General features: G+C 47.9%; 1 protein-coding gene across 13 annotated transcripts in view; it reads right to left on the bottom strand.

Annotated features, from left to right (window-relative positions):
- BCAS1 (brain enriched myelin associated protein 1) overlaps positions 1-21028 on the bottom strand; it is a 154746-nt gene that overhangs the window by 79995 nt on the left and 53723 nt on the right. For all 13 annotated transcript variants that reach the window (XM_069953636.1, XM_069953639.1, XM_069953643.1 and 10 more), the window contains exons 5-6: positions 9036-9125; positions 2649-2711 (exon numbers count right to left, since the gene is read on the bottom strand). In XM_069953636.1, the coding sequence (XP_069809737.1) occupies positions 2649-2711; positions 9036-9125 (153 nt within the window). The remainder of the gene's footprint in view (positions 1-2648; positions 2712-9035; positions 9126-21028) is intronic.

The following is a 21028-nucleotide window of genomic DNA, read 5'->3' as shown; positions in this document are numbered from 1 at the left end:
CCTAGGTCACTCTTAAAGGGTCCCAGGTCGCTCTTAAAGGGACCCAGGTCTCTCTTAAAGGGACCCAGATCACTCTTAAAGGGACCAATTTCACTCTAAAAGGGACCAATTTCACTCTAAAAGGGCCCCAGGTCGCTCTTAAAGGGCCCCCGTTGCACTTAAAGGGACCCATTTCGCTCTTAAAGGGACCCAGATCGCTCTTAAAAGGACCCATTTTGCTCTTAAAGGGACATATTTCGCTTTAAAAGGGACATATTTCGCTCTTAAAGGGACCCAGGTCGCTCTTAAAGGGACCCAGATCGCTCTTAAAAGGACCCATTTTGCTCTTAAAGGGACATATTTCGCTTTAAAAGGGACATATTTCGCTCTTAAAGGGACCCAGGTCGCTCTTAAAGGGACCAATTTCGTTCTTAAAGGGACCAATTTTGCTCTTAAAGGGACCCAGGTCGCTCTTAAAAGGACCCATTTTGCTCTTAAAGGGACATATTTCGCTCTTAAAGGGACCCAGATTGCTCTTAAAGGGACCCAGGTCGCTCTTAAAGAGACCCAGGTCGCTCTTAAAAGGACCAATTTCGCTCTTAAAGGGACCCAGGTTGCTCTTAAAGGGACATATTTCGCTCTTAAAGGGACATATTTTGCTCTTAAAGGGACCCAGGTCGCTCTTAAAGGGACCCAGGTCGCTCTTAAAGGGACCCAGGTCGCTCTTAAAGGGACCCATTTCGCTCTTAAAGGGACCCATTTCGCTCTTAAAGGGACCCAGATTGCTCTTAAAGGGACCAAGATTGCTCTTAAAGGCACATATTTTGCTCTTAAAGGGACATATTTCGCTCTTAAAGGGACATATTTTGCTCTTAAAGGGACCCAGGTCGCTCTTAAAGGGACCCATTTTGCTCTTAAAAGGACCCATTTTGCTCTTAAAGGGACATATTTCGCTCTTAAAGTGACCCAGGTCGCTCTTAAAGGGACCCAGGTTGCTCTTAAAGGGACCCATTTTGCTCTTAAAGGGACCCAGATCGCTCTTAAAGGGACCCAGATCGCTCTTACAGGGACCCAGATCGCTCTTACAGGGACCCATTTTGCTCTTAAAGGGACCCAGATTGCTCTTAAAGGGACCCAGGTCGCTCTTAAAGGGACCCAGGTCGCTCTTAAAGGGACTCATTTTTGCTCTTAAAGGGACCCAGGTCGCTCTTAAAGGGACCCAGATCGCACTTAAAGGGACCCAGTTCGCTCTTAAAAGGACCCATGTTGCTCTTAAAGGGACATATTTCGCTCTTAAAGGGACATATTTCGCTCTTAAAGGGACCCAGGTCGCTCTTAAAGGGACCCAGGTCGCTCTTAAAGGGACCAATTTCATGCTTAAAGGGACCCATTTCGCTCTTAAAGGGACCCAGGTCGCTCTTAAAGGGACCCATTTTGCTCTTAAAGGGACATATTTTGCTCTTAAAGGGACATATTTCGCTCTTAAAGGGATCCAGATCGCTCTTAAAGGGACCCAGGTTGCTATTAAAGGGACCCAGATCGCTCTTAAAGGGACCCAGGTTGCTCTTAAAGGGACCCAGGTAGCTCTAGCAGTCTACAAGAGCAGTGTGATTCATGCCTGACCTGTATATATGGGAGCCCACACACAAGAGCACAAGTCTACAGGAGCAGTGTGATCCATGCCTGACCTGTATATATGGGAGCCCACACACAAGAGCACAAGTCTACAGGAGTCATGTGATCCATTTCTGACCTGTATATATGGGAGCCCACACACAAGAGCACAAGTCTACAGGAGCAGTGTGATCCATTCCAGACCTGTATATATGGGAGCCCACACACAAGAGCACAAGTCTACAGGAGCAGTGTGATCCATTCCTGACCTGTATATATGGGAGCCTACACACAAGAGGACAAGTCTACAGGAGCAGTGTGATCCATTCCTGACCTGAACATATAGGAGCCTACACACAAGAGGACAAATCTACAGGAGCAGTGTGATCCGCTATATGGGCCTGTATATATGGGAGCCCACACACAAGATCACAAGTCTACAAGAGCAGTGTGATCCATGCCTGACCTGTATATATGGGAGCCCACACACAAGAGGACAAGTCTACAGGAGCAGTGTGATCCGCTTTATGGGCCTGTATATATGGGAGCCCACACACAAGATCACAAGTCTACAGGAGCAGTGTGATCCATTCCTGACCTGTATATATGGGAGCCCACACACAAGAGGACAAGTCTACAGGAGCAGTGTGATCCATGTCTGACCTGTATATATGGGAGCCCACACACAAGAGGACAAGTCTACAGGAGCAGTGTGATCCGCTTTATAGGCCTGTATATATGGGAGCCCACACACAAGATCACAAGTCTACAGGAGCAGTGTGATCCATTCCTGACCTGTATATATGGGAGCCCACACACAAGAGGACAAGTCTACAAGAGAAGTGTGATCCGCTGTATGGGCCTGTATATATGGGAGCCCACACACAAGATCACAAGTCTACAGGAGCAGTGTGATCCATTCCTGACCTGTATATATGGGAGCCCACACACAAGAGGACAAGTCTACAAGAGAAGTGTGATCCGCTGTATGGGCCTGTATATACGGGAGCCCACACACACATGGTTGGATTGTGGGTAATGATATAATTCCTCACCTTGTCTTCACCCTCAGCCTTCAGCTCTTCTTCAGATTTTGATACAGACTTGTTGGGTGTGACCTAAAAAAGGGAAAGTTTTTAGAGAACCAAAAAGCATAATATCCTATTATCAGTATCTTGTCTGTAGTCCTGGATCCCGTCTACCCCTAGAGAGATGCAGCCTGTCTATGGACAGCACAATGACATCCCCATCTCCACACCTGGATGGATAGCGCCCCTAGTGGACACATGTCCATTATGGTCCTGTAAGAAGTTTCGTTTCTTTATGTGGCTGTCAACGTCTTTATTCAGTAGTAGGGTAAGGATGAGATATAAGTGCCTGCGCCTTTAAGGCAGGGATCCCCAGTGGGCAGCCTGCGCTGACGGGGTTAAATCCAGAATGATGCAGAACGTTATTATAACATTGTCCTTGTTTATTATACAAAGTATTAAGAAAGCTACAAGAATGGTATCAGGAGGCAAGTGTCACAGTCACCCGGACAGGATCCCATATTCACGGCCACAAAGAGCCCATTGTCTGAGCAGTGACAGCGTGTGGCTGATAACAGAGAAGTGAGCAGGGCCCCCTGTATGACATGTGCCGGGGGGACCGCCAGGCTGGGAGGCCGCAATGCTGTCACTTGCTGTCACTGGGGAGATTGTGGCGGACATTTTATACGTCGCTTTCATGTGTCTGTAATCTCTTAGGCCCAGTTCACATTGAGCAGAACAGGCAGAATTGAAGAGGAAAGTTTCCTGACCGAACTTCTGGTGTACTGGATCTGCGCGGAATTCTGTGCAAATCCACTGTGTGGTAGAGAGGAAATCCCATTAAAATAAATGGCAGAATTTCTCTGCAGCTATTTTTTAGGCAGAATTTCGAGCGGAATGGGCAGAAAATAAGCGCAAATTCCCCTCGAAACTCCGACTGTTTTGCTCAGTGTGAACTGGGCCTAATATGGAGGTATGGGCAGCCATGTTACTGTAGAGACTGTGCTCCTTCCTCCTCCGGCAGCGGACAGTATAGTCTCTTCTTACTTCCCCTATAGAAGGAGACTTCTCAGCTATACTGCGATGTTACTGTAGAGACTGAGCTCCTTCCTCCTCTGGCAGCGGACAGTATAGTCTCTTCTTACTTCCCCTATAGAAGGAGACCACTCAGCTATACTGCCATGTTACTGTAGAGACTGAGCTCCTTCCTCCTCCGGCAGCGGACAGTATAGTCTTATCTTCCCCTATAGAAGGAGACTTCTCAGCTATACTGCCATGTTACTGTAGAGACTGAGCTCCTTCCTCCTCTGGCAGCTGATAGTATAGTCTTATCTTCCCCTATAGATAGAGACTTCTCAGCTATACTGCCATGTTACTGTAGAGACTGAGCTCCTTCCTCCTCCGGCAGCGGACAGTATAGTCTTATCTTCCCCTATAGAAGGAGATCACTCAGCTATACTGCCATGTTACTGTAGAGACTGAGCTCCTTCCTCCTCCGGCAGCGGACAGTATAGTCTTATCTTCCCCTATAGAAGGAGACTTCTCAGCTATACTGCCATGTTACTGTAGAGACTGAGCTCCTTCCTCCTCTGGCAGCTGACAGTATAGTCTTATCTTCCCCTATAGATAGAGACTTCTCAGCTATACCGCCATGTTACAGTGACTGACCTGGCCCCCCTGGGCGCCCTAAGACCCCCCGTCCCTGTAACCTTCCCCCCGGGCGGCCTAAGACCCCCCGTCCCAGTACCGTGGCCCCCCGGGCGCTCTAAGACCCCCCCCCCCGTCCCAGTAACCTGGCCCCCCGGCGCCCTAAGACCCCCCGTCCCAGTAACCTGGCCCCCCGGGCGCCCTAAGACCCCCCGTCCCAGTAACGTGGCGCCTGGGCGCTCTAAGACCCCCCGTCCCTGTAACCTTCCCCCCGGGCGGCCTAAGACCCCCCGTCCCAGTACCGTGGCCCCCCGGGCGCTCTAAGACCCCCCCCCCCCGTCCCAGTAACCTGGCCCCCCGGCGCCCTAAGACCCCCCGTCCCAGTAACCTGGCCCCCCGGGCGCCCTAAGACCCCCCGTCCCAGTAACGTGGCCCCTGGGCGCCCTAAGACCCCCCGTCCCTGTAACCTGCCCCCCGGGCGCCCTAAGACCCCCCGTCCCAGTAACGTGGCCCCCCGGGTGCCCTAAGACCCCCCCCCCGTCCCAGTAACGTGCCCCCCCGGGCGCCCTAAGACCCCCCGTCCCAGTAACGTGGCCCCCCGATGCCCTAAGACCCCCTGTCCCAGTCACCTGGCCCCCCGGCGCCCTAAGACCCCCCGTCCCAGTCACCTGCCCCCCGGGCGCCCTAAGACCCCCCGGCCCTGTAACCTGGCCCCCCGGCGCCCTAAGACCCCCCGTCCCAGTCACCTGACCCCCCGGCGCCCTAAGACCCCCCGTCCCAGTCACCTGCCCCCCGGCGCCCTAAGACCCCCCGTCCCAGTCACCTGACCCCCCGGCGCCCTAAGACCCCCCGTCCCAGTCACCTGCCCCCCGGGCGCCCTAAGACCCCCCGGCCCTGTAACCTGGCCCCCCCGGCGCCCTAAGACCCCCCGTCCCAGTCACCTGGCCCCCCGGCGCCCTAAGACCCCCCGTCCCAGTCACCTGGCCCCCCGGCGCCCTAAGACCCCCCGTCCCAGTCACCTGACCCCCACCTCCCAGGTTTTTAGGTGTTTTTGTCTTTTCTGTGATGATTTAAATAAACTTGATTATTTTAATAAATTATATTGTTACATTTCTATTATTGCCATATTCTCCTTTATTGATTTGGGTGGAGATGGTGTCCCATAATGCAGTGCTGGTCACGGTGACAGCGCCACCTCCAGGCACCGACCGGCGGCTTCATACAGCTGATCCAGAGCGATCCACAACAATCACTTCCTCATTCACACAAACTATTACATGTTATTTCCCGGTCTGTAATAACATCGAGACATCCGGCTCACACAGCGCACCGCACTTACCCCTTCCACCCCATTACCTCACACTCATCTACAGGGGTAGCAGAGCCGACGTCCGATATCACAGCAGCTGCAGTCCCATGTAACAGCACAGATAACAGTGATATCTCTGAGTACAGATAATGTAGTAGATGTAACCTGCAGTCCTATGTAACACCACAGATAACACAGTGATATCTCTGAGTACAGATAATGCAGTAGATGTAACCTGCAGTCCTATGTAACACCACAGATAACACAGTGATATCTCTGAGTACAGATAATGTAGTAGATGTCACCTGCAGTCCTATGTAACAGCACAGATAACACAGTGATATCTCTGAGTACAGGTAATGTAGTAGTCACCTGCAGTCCTATGTAACAGCACAGATAGCACAGTGATATCTCTGAGTACAGATAATGTAGTAGTCACCTGCAGTCCTATGTAACACCACAGATAACACAGTGATATCTCTGAGTACAGATAATGTAGTAGCCACCTGCAGTCCTATGTAACACCACAGATAACACAGTGATATCTCTGTGTACAGATAATGTAGTAGTCACCTGCAGTCCTATGTAACACCACAGATAACACAGTGATATCTCTGAGTACAGATAATGTAGTAGCTGTCACCTGCAGTCCTATGTAACACCACAGATAACACAGTGATATCTCTGAGTACAGATAATGTAGTAGATGTCACCTGCAGTCCTATGTAACACCACAGATAACACAGTGATATCTCGGAGTACAGATAATGTAGTAGTCACCTGCAGTCCTATGTAACAGCACAGATAACAGTGATATCTCTGAGGACAGATAATGTAGTAGATGTCACCTGCAGTCCTATGTAACAGCACAGATAACACAGTGATATCTCTGAGTACAGATAATGTAGTAGTCACCTGCAGTCCTATGTAACACCACAGATAACACAGTGATATCTCTGAGTACAGATAATGTAGTAGATGTCACCTGCAGTCCTATGTAACACCACAGATAACACAGTGATATCTCTGAGTACAGATAATGTAGTAGTCACCTGCAGTCCTATGTAACAGCACAGATAACACAGTGATATCTCTGAGTACAGATAATGTAGTAGATGTCACCTGCAGTCCTATGTAACAGCACAGATAACACAGTGATATCTCTGAGTACAGATCATGTAGTAGTCACCTGCAGTCCTATGTAACAGCACAGATAACACAGTGATATCTCTGAGTACAGATAATGTAGATGTCACCTGCAGTCCTATGTAACAGCACAGATAACACAGTGATATCTCGGAGTACAGATAATGTAGTAGTCACCTGCAGTCCTATGTAACACCACAGATAACACAGTGATATCTGAGTACAGATAATGTAGTAGTCACCTGCAGTCCTATGTAACACCACAGATAACACAGTGATATCTCTGAGTACAGATAATGTAGTAGCTGTCACCTGCAGTCCTATGTAACAGCACAGATAACACAGTGATATCTCTGAGTACAGATAATGTAGTAGTCACCTGCAGTCCTATGTAACAGCACAGATAACACAGTGATATCTCTGAGGACAGATAATGTAGTAGTCACCTGCAGTCCTATGTAACCCCACAGATAACACAGTGATATCTCTGAGTACAGATAATGTAGTAGATGTCACCTGCAGTCCTATGTAACACCACAGATAACACAGTGATATCTCTGAGTACAGATAATATAGTAGTCACCTGCAGTCCTATGTAACACCACAGATAACACTGTGATATCTCTGAGTACAGATAATGTAGTAGCTGTCACCTGCAGTCCTATGTAACAGCACAGATAACACAGTGATATCTCTGAGTACAGATAATGTAGTAGTCACCTGCAGTCCTATGTAACACCACAGATAACACAGTGATATCTCTGAGTACAGATAATGTAGTAGATGTCACCTGCAGTCCTATGTAACACCACAGATAACACAGTGATATCTCTGAGTACAGATAATGTAGTAGATGTAACCTGCAGTCCTATGTAACAGCACAGATAACACAGTGATATCTCTGAGTACAGATAATGTAGTAGTGACCTGCAGTCCTATGTAACAGCACAGATAACACAGTGATATCTCTGAGTACAGATAATGTAGTAGTCACCTGCAGTCCTATGTAACACCACAGATAACACAGTGATATCTCTGAGTACAGATAATGTAGTAGTCACCTGCAGTCCTATGTAACACCACAGATAACACAGTGATATCTCTGAGTATAGATAATGTAGTAGATGTCACCTGCAGTCCTATGTAACAGCACAGATAACACAGTGATATCTCTGAGTACAGATAATGTAGTAGCTGTCACCTGCAGTCCTATGTAACACCACAGATAACACAGTGATATCTCTGAGTACAGATAATGTAGTAGTCACCTGCAGTCCTATGTAACTCCACAGATAACACAGTGATATCTCTGAGTACAGATAATGTAGTAGATGTCACCTGCAGTCCTATGTAACACAACAGATAACAGTGATATCTCTGAGTACAGATAATGTAGTAGTCACCTGCAGTCCTATGTAACCCCACAGATAACACAGTGATATCTCTGAGTACAGATAATGTAGTAGTGACCTGCAGTCCTATGTAACAGCACAGATAACACAGCGATATCTCTGAGTACAGATAATGTAGTAGATCTCACCTGCAGTCCTATGTAACACCACAGATAACACAGTGATATCTCTGAGTACAGATAATGTAGTAGTCACCTTCAGTCCTATGTAACAGCACAGATAACACAGTGATATCTCTGAGTACAGATAATGTAGTAGTCACCTGCAGTCCTATGTAACAGCACAGATAACACAGTGATATCTCTGAGTACAGATAATGTAGTAGTGACCTGCAGTCCTATGTAACACCACAGATAACACAGTGATATCTCTGAGTACAGATAATGTAGTAGTGACCTGCAGTCCTATGTAACACCACAGATAACACAGTGATATCTCTGAGTACAGATAATGTAGTAGATGTCACCTGCAGTCCTATGTAACACCACAGATAACACAGTGATATCTTTGAGTACAGATAATGTAGTAGTCACCTGCAGTCCTATGTAACAGCACAGATAACACAGTGATATCTCTGAGTATAGATAATGTAGTAGTGACCTGCAGTCCTATGTAACACCACAGATAACACAGTGATATCTCTGAGTACAGATAATGTAGTAGATGTCACCTGCAGTCCTATGTAACACCACAGATAACACAGTGATATCTCTGAGTACAGATAATGTAGTAGATGTCACCTGCAGTCCTATGTAACACCACAGATAACACAGTGATATCTCTGAGTACAGATAATGCAGTAGATGTCACCTGCAGTCCTATGTAACACCAGAGAGATTGCAGTCCCCTTCCCCTAGCACATCCCCTGCTATACAGTGGAGCCGGGGGCTCAGTCCTTACCAGGGTCCTGAAGAAGCTCATGACTGGGTGCAGCTGGGCAGGTGGCTGTGTGCTCTGTGTGTCCTCTGTGCTCTGTGTGTCCTCTGCGCTCTGTGGGGAGAGACAGATCCTGTTTATTCAGCTCGGCGGTGCAGCCTGTTCCTTCTTTGCTTCCCTCCTCACAGTCCTAATTCCTCTCATTCTTGATCCCACATGGGGGAACAATCGGCCATTGTCCGTGCATTGTTATTGGCCGTAATCTATTCACACTGTCCCGATGGTCAGAGCGGGCCGCGCGCCCGGACACACAAGTCCCCTTTTCTTTTTGTGGCGTCCACCAGTTGTGAGATGGGACATGTGGCCGCTCCGACCTCTTCTATGGCCGATTATCCACCGGCTACTCCGCTTCTTCCCTCTCCATCATCACAGGAGACTACATGACAGTGGACCGTCACATAACCCGGAGGGTTAAAGGGGAACTCCAGCAAAGTTATTCTTCTCTCAAATCACCCGGAGTCAGAAAGTTAGACACATCTGTAATTTACTTATATATAAAGCTCTCCAGTCTTCCAGTACTTATCAGCTGCTGTATGTCCTGCAGGAAGTGGTGTATTCTCTTCAGTCTGACACAGCGCTCTCTGCTGCCACCTCTGTCCATGTCAAGAACTGTCCAGAGCAGCAGAGGTTTTCTATGGGGATTTGCTGCTGCTCTGGACAGCTCCTGACATGGACAGAGGTGGCAGCAGAGAGCACTGTGTCAGACTGGAGAGAATGCACCACTTCCTGCAGGGCATACAGCAGCTGATAAGTACTGGAAGACTTGAGAGCTTTATATATAAGTAAATTACAGATCTGTATAACTTTCTAGTAAAATAATTGTTCCCCTTTAGGTCGGATGAGATGTTACCACGTATAATACACTGCTGAATAAGGAAAGGAATCCTCTAACTATAGAATACAATGCCTGGCCAACAGCTGTAACCCTACACAGTCACACCCAGAGCTGCATTCACAGTTCTGTTGCTGCTTAGTGTCAGCCAGTTACTAGAAGTCATACAGAACTGCGCTCTGCTCCATTGTATCCTCACAGTCCCCACGTGCCCTATAGGGATTGGGCTATGAATCGCAGCTCTTGAGACATGATGTAACAGCAGAATAGAGATTGCAGCTCTGGAGGATAAGACATGATATAACAGCAGAATAGTGAGTGCAGCTCTGGAGGATGAGACATAATGTAAAAGCAGAATAGAGATTGCAGCTCTGGAGGATAAGACATGATATAACAGCAGAATAGTGAGTGCAGCTCTGGAGGATGAGACATGATGTAAAAGCAGAATAGAGATTGCAGCTCTGGAGGATAAGACATGATATAACAGCAGAATAGTCAGTGCAGCTCTGGAGGATGAGACATGATGTAAAAGCAGAATAGAGATTGCAGCTCTGGAGGATAAGACATGATATAACAGCAGAATAGTCAGTGCAGCTCTGGAGGATGAGACATGATGTAACAGCAGAATAGAGATTGCAGCTCTGGAGGATAAGACATGATATAACAGCAGAATAGTCAGTGCAGCTCTGGAGGATGAGACATGATGTAACAGCAGAACTGAGATTGCAACTCTGCAGGATAAAGCTGGGTTCACACTACATTCTTGCAATCCATTTTTTTCATCCGTTTTTCGCAAAGAGGGGGCCTGATGAGGCAGAGGAGGGCCTGAAGAAGCCTAAGGAGGAAGAAGGGCCTGAGGAGGGAGAGGGGAGCCTGAGATGGGAGAGGGGGACTGAGGAGGGAGAGGGGGCCTGAGGAGGGAGAGGGTAGCCTGAGGAGGCAGAGGGGACCTGAGGAGGCATGAGGAGGGAGAGGGGCCTGAGGAGGGAGAGGGGAGCCTGAGGAGGGAGAGGGGGCCGGAGAAGTCAGAGGGGGGCCTGATGAGGCAGAGGGGGGCCTGAGGAGGGAGAGGGGCCTGAGGAGGGAGAGGGGCCTGAGGAGGGAGAGGGGAGCCTGAGGAGGCAGGGGGGACCTGAGGAGGGAGAGGGGCCTGAGGGGGGAGCCTGAGGAGGGAGAGGGGAGCCTGAGGAGGGAGAGGGGGCCGGAGAAGTCAGAGGGGGGCCTGATGAGGCAGAGGGGGGCCTGAGGAGGGAGAGGGGCCTGAGGGGGGAGAGGGGAGCCTGAGGAGGGAGAGGGGAGCCTGAGGAGGGAGAGGGGGCCGGAGAAGTCAGAGGGGGGCCTGAGGAGGCAGAGGGGGGCCTGAGGAGGGAGAGGGGGGCTGAAGAGGCAGAGAGGGGCCTAAGGAGGGAGAGGGGGACTGAGGAGAGAGAGGGGGCCGCAGAAGTCAGGGGGGGGCCTGAGGAGTCAGAGGGGGGTCTGTGAAGTCATAGGGGGTCTGTGGAGTCAGAGGGGGCCGGAGGAGTCAGAGGGGGCCGGAGGAGTCAGAGGGGCCTGGTACTGTGCCTGCAGGAGACCGGATGCAAGACAACCAGCCATCTTGCCACTTGCAGAGCCGGAGACAGATCTCTACTGTCACTCAGTGTTTCACTTTCAAACCCTCCACCCCATTACCTGCCCAGATCGCCACCACCGACCCCAGCCCGGGACCGCGCTATGCCCCTGCCAGGCCGCCTACCCTGCACACATCATCATTGCGCCTGCAGGAGGGAGAAGATGTGTGCGGGGGCCTGGAGGAGTGAGGGACCCGCTGTATGCTATGGGGAGTATAATGGGTTTTTGTGTGTGTGTGGGGGGGGGGGGGGAACAGTATTTACTATGGGACAGCACAGGGGGGATTATTACTATGGGACAACACAGGGGGATTATTACTATTGGGACAGCACAGGGGGATTATTACTATGGGGACAGCACAGGGGGATTATTACTATGGGGACAGCACAGGGGGGATTATTACTATAGGGACAACACAGGGGGGATTATTACTATGGGGACAGCACAGGGGGGATTATTACTATGGGGACAGCACAGGGGGATTATTACTATGGGGACAGCACGGGGGGATTATTACTATAGGGACAACACAGGGGGGATTATTACTACGGGAAAGCACAGGGGGATTACTACTATGGGACAGCACAGGCGGGATTATTACTATGGGACAACACAGGGGGGATTATTAATATGGGGGCAGAGCACAGGGGGCATTATTACTATGGGACAGCACAGGAGGATTATTACTATGGGACAGCACAGGGGGGATTATTACTATGGGGACAGCAAAGGGGGGTTATTACTATGGGGAAAGCAAAGGGGGATTATTACTATGGGACACCACAGGGGGGGGTTACTACTATGGGGACTGCACAGAGGGGGTTACTACTATGGGGACTGCACAGAGGGGATTATTACTATGGGACAGAGCACAGGGGGGATTATTACTATGGGACAGAGCACAGGGGGGATTATAACTATGGGGACAGTAAAAGAGGGATTATTACTATGGGACAGCACAGGGGGGGATTATTACTATGGGGACAGCACAGGGGGGATTATTACTATGGGGACAGCACAGGGGGGTTATTACTATGGGACAGAGCACAGGGGGGATTATTACTATGGGAAAGAGCACAGGGGGATTATTACTATAGGGACAGCACAGGGGGATTATTACAATGGGACAACAGGGGGGATTATTACTATGGGGACAGCACAAGGGGGATTATTACTATGGGGACAGCACAGCGGGGATAATTACTATGGGACAGAGCACAGGGGGGATTATTACTATGGGGCAGAGCACAGGGGGATTATTGCTATGGGACAGAGCACAGGGGGGATTATTACTATGGGAAAGAGCACAGGGGGATTATTACTATAGGGACAGCACAGGGGGATTATTACAATGGGACAACAGGGGGGATTATTACTATGGGGACAGCACAGGGGGGATTATTACTATGGGGCAGAGCACAGGAAAGATTATTACTATGGGGACAGCACAGGGGGATTATTACTATGGGACAGTACAGGGGGGATTATTACTATGGGGACAGCACAGGGGGGATAATAACTATGGGGCAGAGCACAGGGAGGATTATTACTATGGGGCAGAGCACAGGGGGGATTATTACTATGGGACAGAGCACAGGGAGATTATTACTATGGGATAGAGCACGGGGGGATTATTACTATAGGGCAGAGCACAGGGGGGATTATTACTATGGGACAGAGCACAGGGGGATTACTACTATGGGGCAACACAGGGGGCATTATTACTATGGGGACAACACAGGGGGGATTATTACTATGGGGACAACACAGGGGGGATTAATACTATGGGGACAGCACGGGAGATTATTACTATGGGGCAGAGAACAGAGGGGATTATTACTATGGGGATTTCACAAGTGGGATTATTACTATGGGAACAGCACAGGGGGATTATTACTATGGGGACAGCACAGAGGGGATTATTACTATGGGGAAAGCACAGGGGGGGTTATTACTATGGGGACTGTACAGAGGGGATTATTACTATATTGAGGCAGAGCATGGGAGGATTATAACTATATGGGGGCACGGCAGAGCAGTGTGCATTATTACTATATGGAGGCACAGCAGGAGGACATTATTACTATATGGAGGCACAGCAGGAGGACATTATTACTATATGAAGGCAAAGCAGGAGGACATTATTACTATATGGAGGCACAGCAGGAGGACATTATTACTATATGGAGGCACATCAGGAGGACATTATTACTGTATATAGGACACAGCAGGAGGACATTATTACTATATGGAGGGCACAGCAGGAGGACACAATTACTATATGGGGTCACAGCAGGGGACATTATTACTATATGGCGGCACAGCAGGGGACATTAATACTATATGGAGGCACAGCAGGGGACATCACCATATGGGGGCTGGGGGCACAGCAGGTGACATTATTACTATATGGGGGCACAGCAGGAGACATTATTACTATATAGGGGCACAGCAGGGGACATTAATACTATATGGAGGCACAGCAGGGGACATTAATACTATATGGAGGCACAGCAGGGGACATTATTACTATATGGGGGCACAGCAGGAGACATTATTACTATATGGAGGCACAGCAGGAGGCATTATTACTATATGTGGGGCAGAGCAGGAGGACATTATTACTATATGGGGGGGCAGAGCAAGGGACATTTTTACTGTATTGAGGCACAGCAGGAGGACATTATTACTATATGAAGGCACAGCAGGATGACATTATTATTATATGGAGGCACAGCAGGAGGCCATTATTACTATATGGGGCACAGCAGGGTACATTATTACTATATGGGGGGGCAGAGCAGGGGACATTATTACTATATAAAGGCACAGCCGGAGGACATTATTACTATATGGGGGCACAGCAGGAAACATTATTAATATATGGAGGAGTAGAGCAGGGGGCATTATTACTATATGGAGGGCAGAGAAGGGTACATTATTACTATATGGAGACACAGCAGGAGACATTATTACTATATGGAGGACAGCAGGAGACATTATTACTATATGTGGGGGTACAGCAGGGGACATTATTACTATATGGAGGACAGCAGGAGACATTATTACTATATGTGGGGGTACAGCAGGGGAAATTATTACTATATGGGGGCACAGCAAGAGACATTATTACTCTATAGAGAACACAGCAGGGGTCATTATTACTATATGGAGGCACAGCAGGAGGACATTATTACTATATGGAGACACAGCAAGAGACATTATTACTATATGGGGGCACAGCAGGAGACATTATTACTATATGGAGGACAGCAGGAGACATTATTACTATATGTGGGGGCACAGCAAGGAACATTATTACTATATGGGGCACAGCAGGAGACATTATTACTCTATGGAGGGCACAGAGGGACAATATTACTATAAGGGGGGCAGAGTAGGGGACATTTTTACTATATTAAGGCACAGCAGGAGGACATTATTACTATATGGAGGCACAGCAGGAGGACATTATTACTATATGGGGGAACAGCAGGGAACATTATTACTATATTGGGGGTTGAGCAGGGTACATTATTACTATATGGAGGCACAGCAGGAGATATTATTACTATATGGAGAACAGCAGGAGACATTATTACTATATGGGGGGGGGTATAGCAGGGGGCATTATTACTATATGGAGGGCAGAGCAGGGTACATTATTACTATATGGGGGCACATAGTAGGAGTCATTATTACTATATGGGGGCACAGGAGGAGACATTATTACTATATGGAGGACAGCAGGAGACATTATTACTATATGGGGGCACAGCAGGAGACATTATTACTATATGGGGGCACAGCAGGGGACATTATTACTATATGGAGGCACAGCAGGAGACATTATAACTATATGTGGGGGCACAGCAGGGGACATTATTACTACATGGTGGGCACAGCCGGGGGCATTATTACTGTATGGAGGGCAGAGCAGGGGACATTATTACTATATGAAGGCACAGCAGGAGGACATTATTACTATATGGAGACACAGCAGGAGACATTATTACTATATGGGGGCACAGCAGGAGACATTATTACTATATGGAGGACAGCAGGAGACATTATTACTATATGTGGGGGCACAGCAGGGAACATTATTATTATATGGGGCACAGCAGGAGACATTATTACTCTATGGAGGGCACAGAGGGACAATATTGCTATATGGGGGGCAGAGCAGGGAACATTTTTACTATATTGAGGCACAGCAGGAGGACATTATTACTATATGGAGGACAGCAGGAGACATTATTACTATATGGGGGCACAGCAGGAGACATTATTACTATATGGGGGCACAGCAGGGGACATTATTACTATATGGAGGCACAGCAGGAGACATTATAACTATATGTGGGGGCACAGCAGGGGACATTATTACTACATGGGGGGCACAGCCGGGGGCATTATTACTATATGGAGGGCAGAGCAGGGGACATTATTACTATATGAAGGCACAGCAGGAGGACATTATTACTATATGGAGACACAGCAGGAGACATTATTACTATATGGGGGCACAGCAGGAGACATTATTACTATATGGAGGACAGCAGGAGACATTAATACTATATGTGGGGGCACAGCAGGGAACATTATTACTATATGGGGCACAGCAGGAGACATTATTACTCTATGGAGGGCACAGAGGGACAATATTACTATATGGGGGGCAGAGCAGGGAACATTTTTACTATATTGAGGCACAGCTGGAGGACATTATTACTATATGAAGGCACAGCAGGAGGACATTATTACTATATGGGGGCACAGCAGGGAACATTATTACTATATGGGGTAGAGCAGGGAGCATTATTACTATATGGAGGGCAGGGAAGGGTACATTATTACTATATGAAGGCACAGCAGGAGACATTATTACTATATGGGGGCACAGCAGGGGACATTTTTACTATATGGAGGACAGCAGGAGACATTATTACTATATGGGGGGTATAGCAGGGGGCATTATTACTATATGGGGGCACAGCAGGAGACATTATTACTATATGGGGGCACAGCAGGAGACATTATTACTATATGGGGGCACAGCAGGAGACATTATTACTATATAGAGGACAGCAGGAGACATTATTACTATATGGGGGCACAGCAGGAGACATTACTATAAAGAGGACAGCAGGAGACATTATTACTATATGGGGGCACAGCAGGAGACATTATTACTATATGGGGGGTATAGCAGGGGGCATTATTACTAAATGGAGGGCAGAGCAGGGTACATTATAACTATATGGAGGCACAGCAGGAGACATTACTATATGGGGGCACAGCAGGGGACATTATTACTATATGGGGGCACAGCAGGAGACATTATTACTATATGGGGGCACAGCAGGAGACATTATTACTATATGGGGGCACAGCAGGAGACATTATTACTATATAGAGGACAGCAGGAGACATTATTACTATATGGGGGCACAGCAGGAGACATTATTACTATATGGGGGGTATAGCAGGGGGCATTATTACTAAATGGAGGGCAGAGCAGGGTACATTATTACTATATGGAGGCACAGCAGGAGACATTATTACTATATGGGGGCACAGCAGGGGACATTATTACTATATGGGGGCACAGCAGGGGACATTATTACTATATGGAGGCACAGCAGGAGACATTATTACTATATGTGGGGGCACAGCAGGGGACATTATTACTATATGGGGGGGGGCAGAGCAGGGGGCATTACTACTATATGGAGGGCAGAACAGGGGACATTATTACGATATGGAGGCACAGCAGGAGACATTATTACTATATGGGGGCACAGCAGGGGACATTATTACTATATGGAGGCACAGCAGGAGAAATTATTACTCTATGGAGGGCACAGCAGGAGACATTATTACTATATGGGGGGTACAGCAGGGGGCATTATTACTAAATGGAGGGCAGAGCAGGGTACATTATTACTATATGGAGGCACAGCAGGAGGCAATATTACTATATGGGGGCACAACAGGGGACATTATTACTATATGGAGGCACAGCAGGAGACATTATTACTATATGTGGGGGCACAGCAGGGGACATTACTACTATATGGGGGGGCAGAGCAGGGGGCATTACTACTATATTTAGGGCAGAGCAGGGTACATTATTACGATATGGAGGCAAAGCAGGGGACATTATTACTATATGGAGGGCACAGCATGGGGACATTATTACTATATAGGGGCACAGCAGGGGACATTATTACTATATGGAGGCACAGCAGGAGGCATTATTACTATATGGGGGCACAGCAGGGGACATTATTACTATATGGGGGGCAGAGCAGGGGACATTTATATTAAATGGAGGCACAGCAGGAGACATTATTACTATATGGGGGCACAGCAGGGGACATTACTACTATATGGAGGCACAGGAGGAGACATTATTACTCTATGGAGGGCACAGCAGGGGGCATTATTACTATATGGGGGCACAGCAGGAGACATTATTACTATATGGAGGCACAGCAGGAGGCATTATTACTATATGGGGGCAGAGCAGGGGACATTATTACTATATGGGGGGCAGAGCAGGGGACATTATTACTAAATGGAGGCACAGCAGGAGACATTATTTCTATATGGGGGCACAGCAGGGGATATTATTACTATATGGAGGCACAGCAGGGGTCATTATTACTATATGGAGGCACAGCAGGAGGACATTATTACTACATGGAGGCACAGCAGGAGGCATTACTATATGGAGGCACAGCAGGGGACATTATTACTATATGGAGGCACAGCAGGGGACATTATTACTATATGGGGAGCAGAGCAGGAGACATTATTACTCTATGGAGGGCACAGCAGGGGGCATTATAACTATATGGGGGCAGAGCAGGAGACATTATTACTCTATGGAGGGCACAGCAGGGGATCCTATATACAGGGGGCAACCCCCATACCTACTGACTTTACTGCTCATCAAAAAAAAAAAAAGTGGAAGTTGTTGTAAAAGTGCGGAGCCTGAGATGTTTGTCTGGCAGGTTCACAAGAGATGAATTGTAGCTGGAAGAAATCATCATGGTGGTCCGGGCCAGAAGGAGAGGAAAAGGAAAATGACGCCTCAGATCAAAGAAGACGTCACCTGTGAGTCACTAAATTACCTTTTTTTTTTTTTGGTGTGGTGGTGGTGGTGGTGGTGGTGGGCACTTTCAGCAAGATTCGCCCTGTATTCAAAATTGCCTAGAAGCAGTCCTGGCTGTAGGGTAGTGTGTGTGGGGGAGGGGGGCCTCCTTGTGCACACTCGGCTCCTTGACGCTGTGAGCTGTTAGGGCCAGTTCACATGCAGTAAAACTGGCAGAATTCCGCGGTGGAGAGTTCTTATCTATGGGAGGCTCCCGCACTTCTTCCGCACTGAGAGAGGAGACTGTCAGTATGACATGGAGGCTGGCAGGATTCCGCCTCGGAATTCCACCAGTTTTACTCCGTGTGAACCGGCCCTTAGGCGGCTGCTGTTATTTTAGCTAGGCCACACTTTGCCAAAATAACAGGGCAGCATTGTGTCGCCCCTCAGGAACCCAAGAATCTGCCCTGCAGGGGCAAATTCTCACTGGCTGCCGGACACCATGGCTGTCTAAGCGGACGGGCCCCTCGCAGACTTGGGCCCCTGTGCAGCTGAACCAGCTGCACATGCGGTATGTCCTCCACTGAGAATGAGACATGATGTAACAGCAGAATAGTGAGTGCAGCTCTGGAGGATGAGACATAACAGTAGAATAGTGAGCGCAGCTCTGGAAGATGCGACATAACAGTAGAATAGTGAGTGCAGCTCTGGAGGATGAGACAGGATGTAACAGCAGAATAGTGAGCGCAGCTCTGGAAGATGAGACAGGATGTAACAGCAGAATAGTGAGTGCAGCTCTGGAGGATGAGACAGGATGTAACAGCAGAATAGTGAGTGCAGCTCTGGAGGATAAGACATGATGGTCCAGAATATAATAGATTTAGGAGTTTTAGGATGAAGATGAGGAGCTGCTTATACTGATGGTTATGGGGGTGTAGTATACGCTTATAGTGATGGTTATGGGGGTGTAGTATATACGCTTATAGTGATGGGTATGGGGGTGTAGTATACGCTTATAGTGATGGGTATGTGGGTGTAGTATACGCTTATAGTGATGGGTATGTGGGTGTAGTATACGCTTATAGTGATGGTTATGGGGGTGTAGTATACGCTTATAGTGATGGTTATGGGGGTGTAGTATACGCTTATAGTGATGGTTATGGGGTGTAGCATACGCTTATAGTGATGGTTATGGGGGTGTAGTATACGCTTATAGTGATGGTTATGGGGGTGTAGTATACGCTTATAGTGATGGTTATGGGGGTGTAGTATACGCTTATAGTGATGGGTATGGGGGTGTAGTATACGCTTATAGTGATGGGTATGGGGGTGTAGTATACGCTTATAGTGATGGTTATGGGGGTGTAGTATACGCTTATAGTGATGGGTATGGGGGTGTAGTATACGCTTATAGTGATGGGTATGGGGGTGTAGTATACGCTTATAGTGATGCGTATGGGGGTGTAGTATACGCTTATAGTGATGGGTATGGGGGTGTAGTATACGCTTATAGTAATGGTTATGGGGGTGTAGTATACGCTTATAGTGATGGGTATGGGGGTGTAGTATACGCTTATAGTGATGGTTATGGGGGTGTAGTAAACGCTTATAGTGATGGTTATGGGGATGTAGTATACGCTTATAGTAATGGTTATTGGGGTGTAGTATACGCTTATAGTAATAGTTATGGGGGTGTAATATACGCTTATAGTGATGGGTATGGGGGTGTAGTATACGCTTATAGTAATAGTTATGGGGGTGTAATATACGCTTATAGTGATGGGTATGGGGGTGTAGTATACACTTATAGTAATAGTTATGGGGGTGTAGTATATGCTTATAGTGATAGGTATGGGGGTGTAGTATACGCTTATAGTGATGGGTATGGGGGTATAGTATACGCTTATAGTGATGGGTATGGGGGTGTAATATACGCTTATAGTGATGGGTATGGGGGTGTAATATACGCTTATAGTGATGGGTATGGGGGTGTAATATACGCTTATAGTGATGGTTATGGGGGTGTAGTATACGCTTATAGTGATAGTTATGGGGGTGTAGTATACGCTTATAGTGATGGGTATGGGGGTGTAATATAGGCTTATAGTGATGGGTATGGGGGTGTAGTTTACGCTTATAGTGATGGGTAAGGGGGTGTAATATACGCTTTTAGTGATGGGTATGGGGGTGTAGTATACGCTTATAGTGATGGGTATGGGGGTGTATTATACGCTTATAGTGATGCGTATGGGGGTGTAGTATACGCTTATAGTGATGGGTATGGGGGTGTAGTATACGCTTATAGTGATGGGTATGGGGGTGTAGTATACGCTTATAGTGATGGGTATGGGGGTGTAGTATACGCTTATAGTGATGGGTATGGGGGTGTAATATACGCTTATAGTGATGGGT

This window comes from Dendropsophus ebraccatus, chromosome 14, assembly GCF_027789765.1.
Source record: "Dendropsophus ebraccatus isolate aDenEbr1 chromosome 14, aDenEbr1.pat, whole genome shotgun sequence".
In the NCBI taxonomy this organism is placed as follows: Eukaryota; Metazoa; Chordata; class Amphibia; order Anura; family Hylidae; genus Dendropsophus; species Dendropsophus ebraccatus.
The sequence above is the reverse complement of the archived record's forward strand: the minus strand, read 5'-3'. Positions and strand labels throughout refer to the sequence as shown.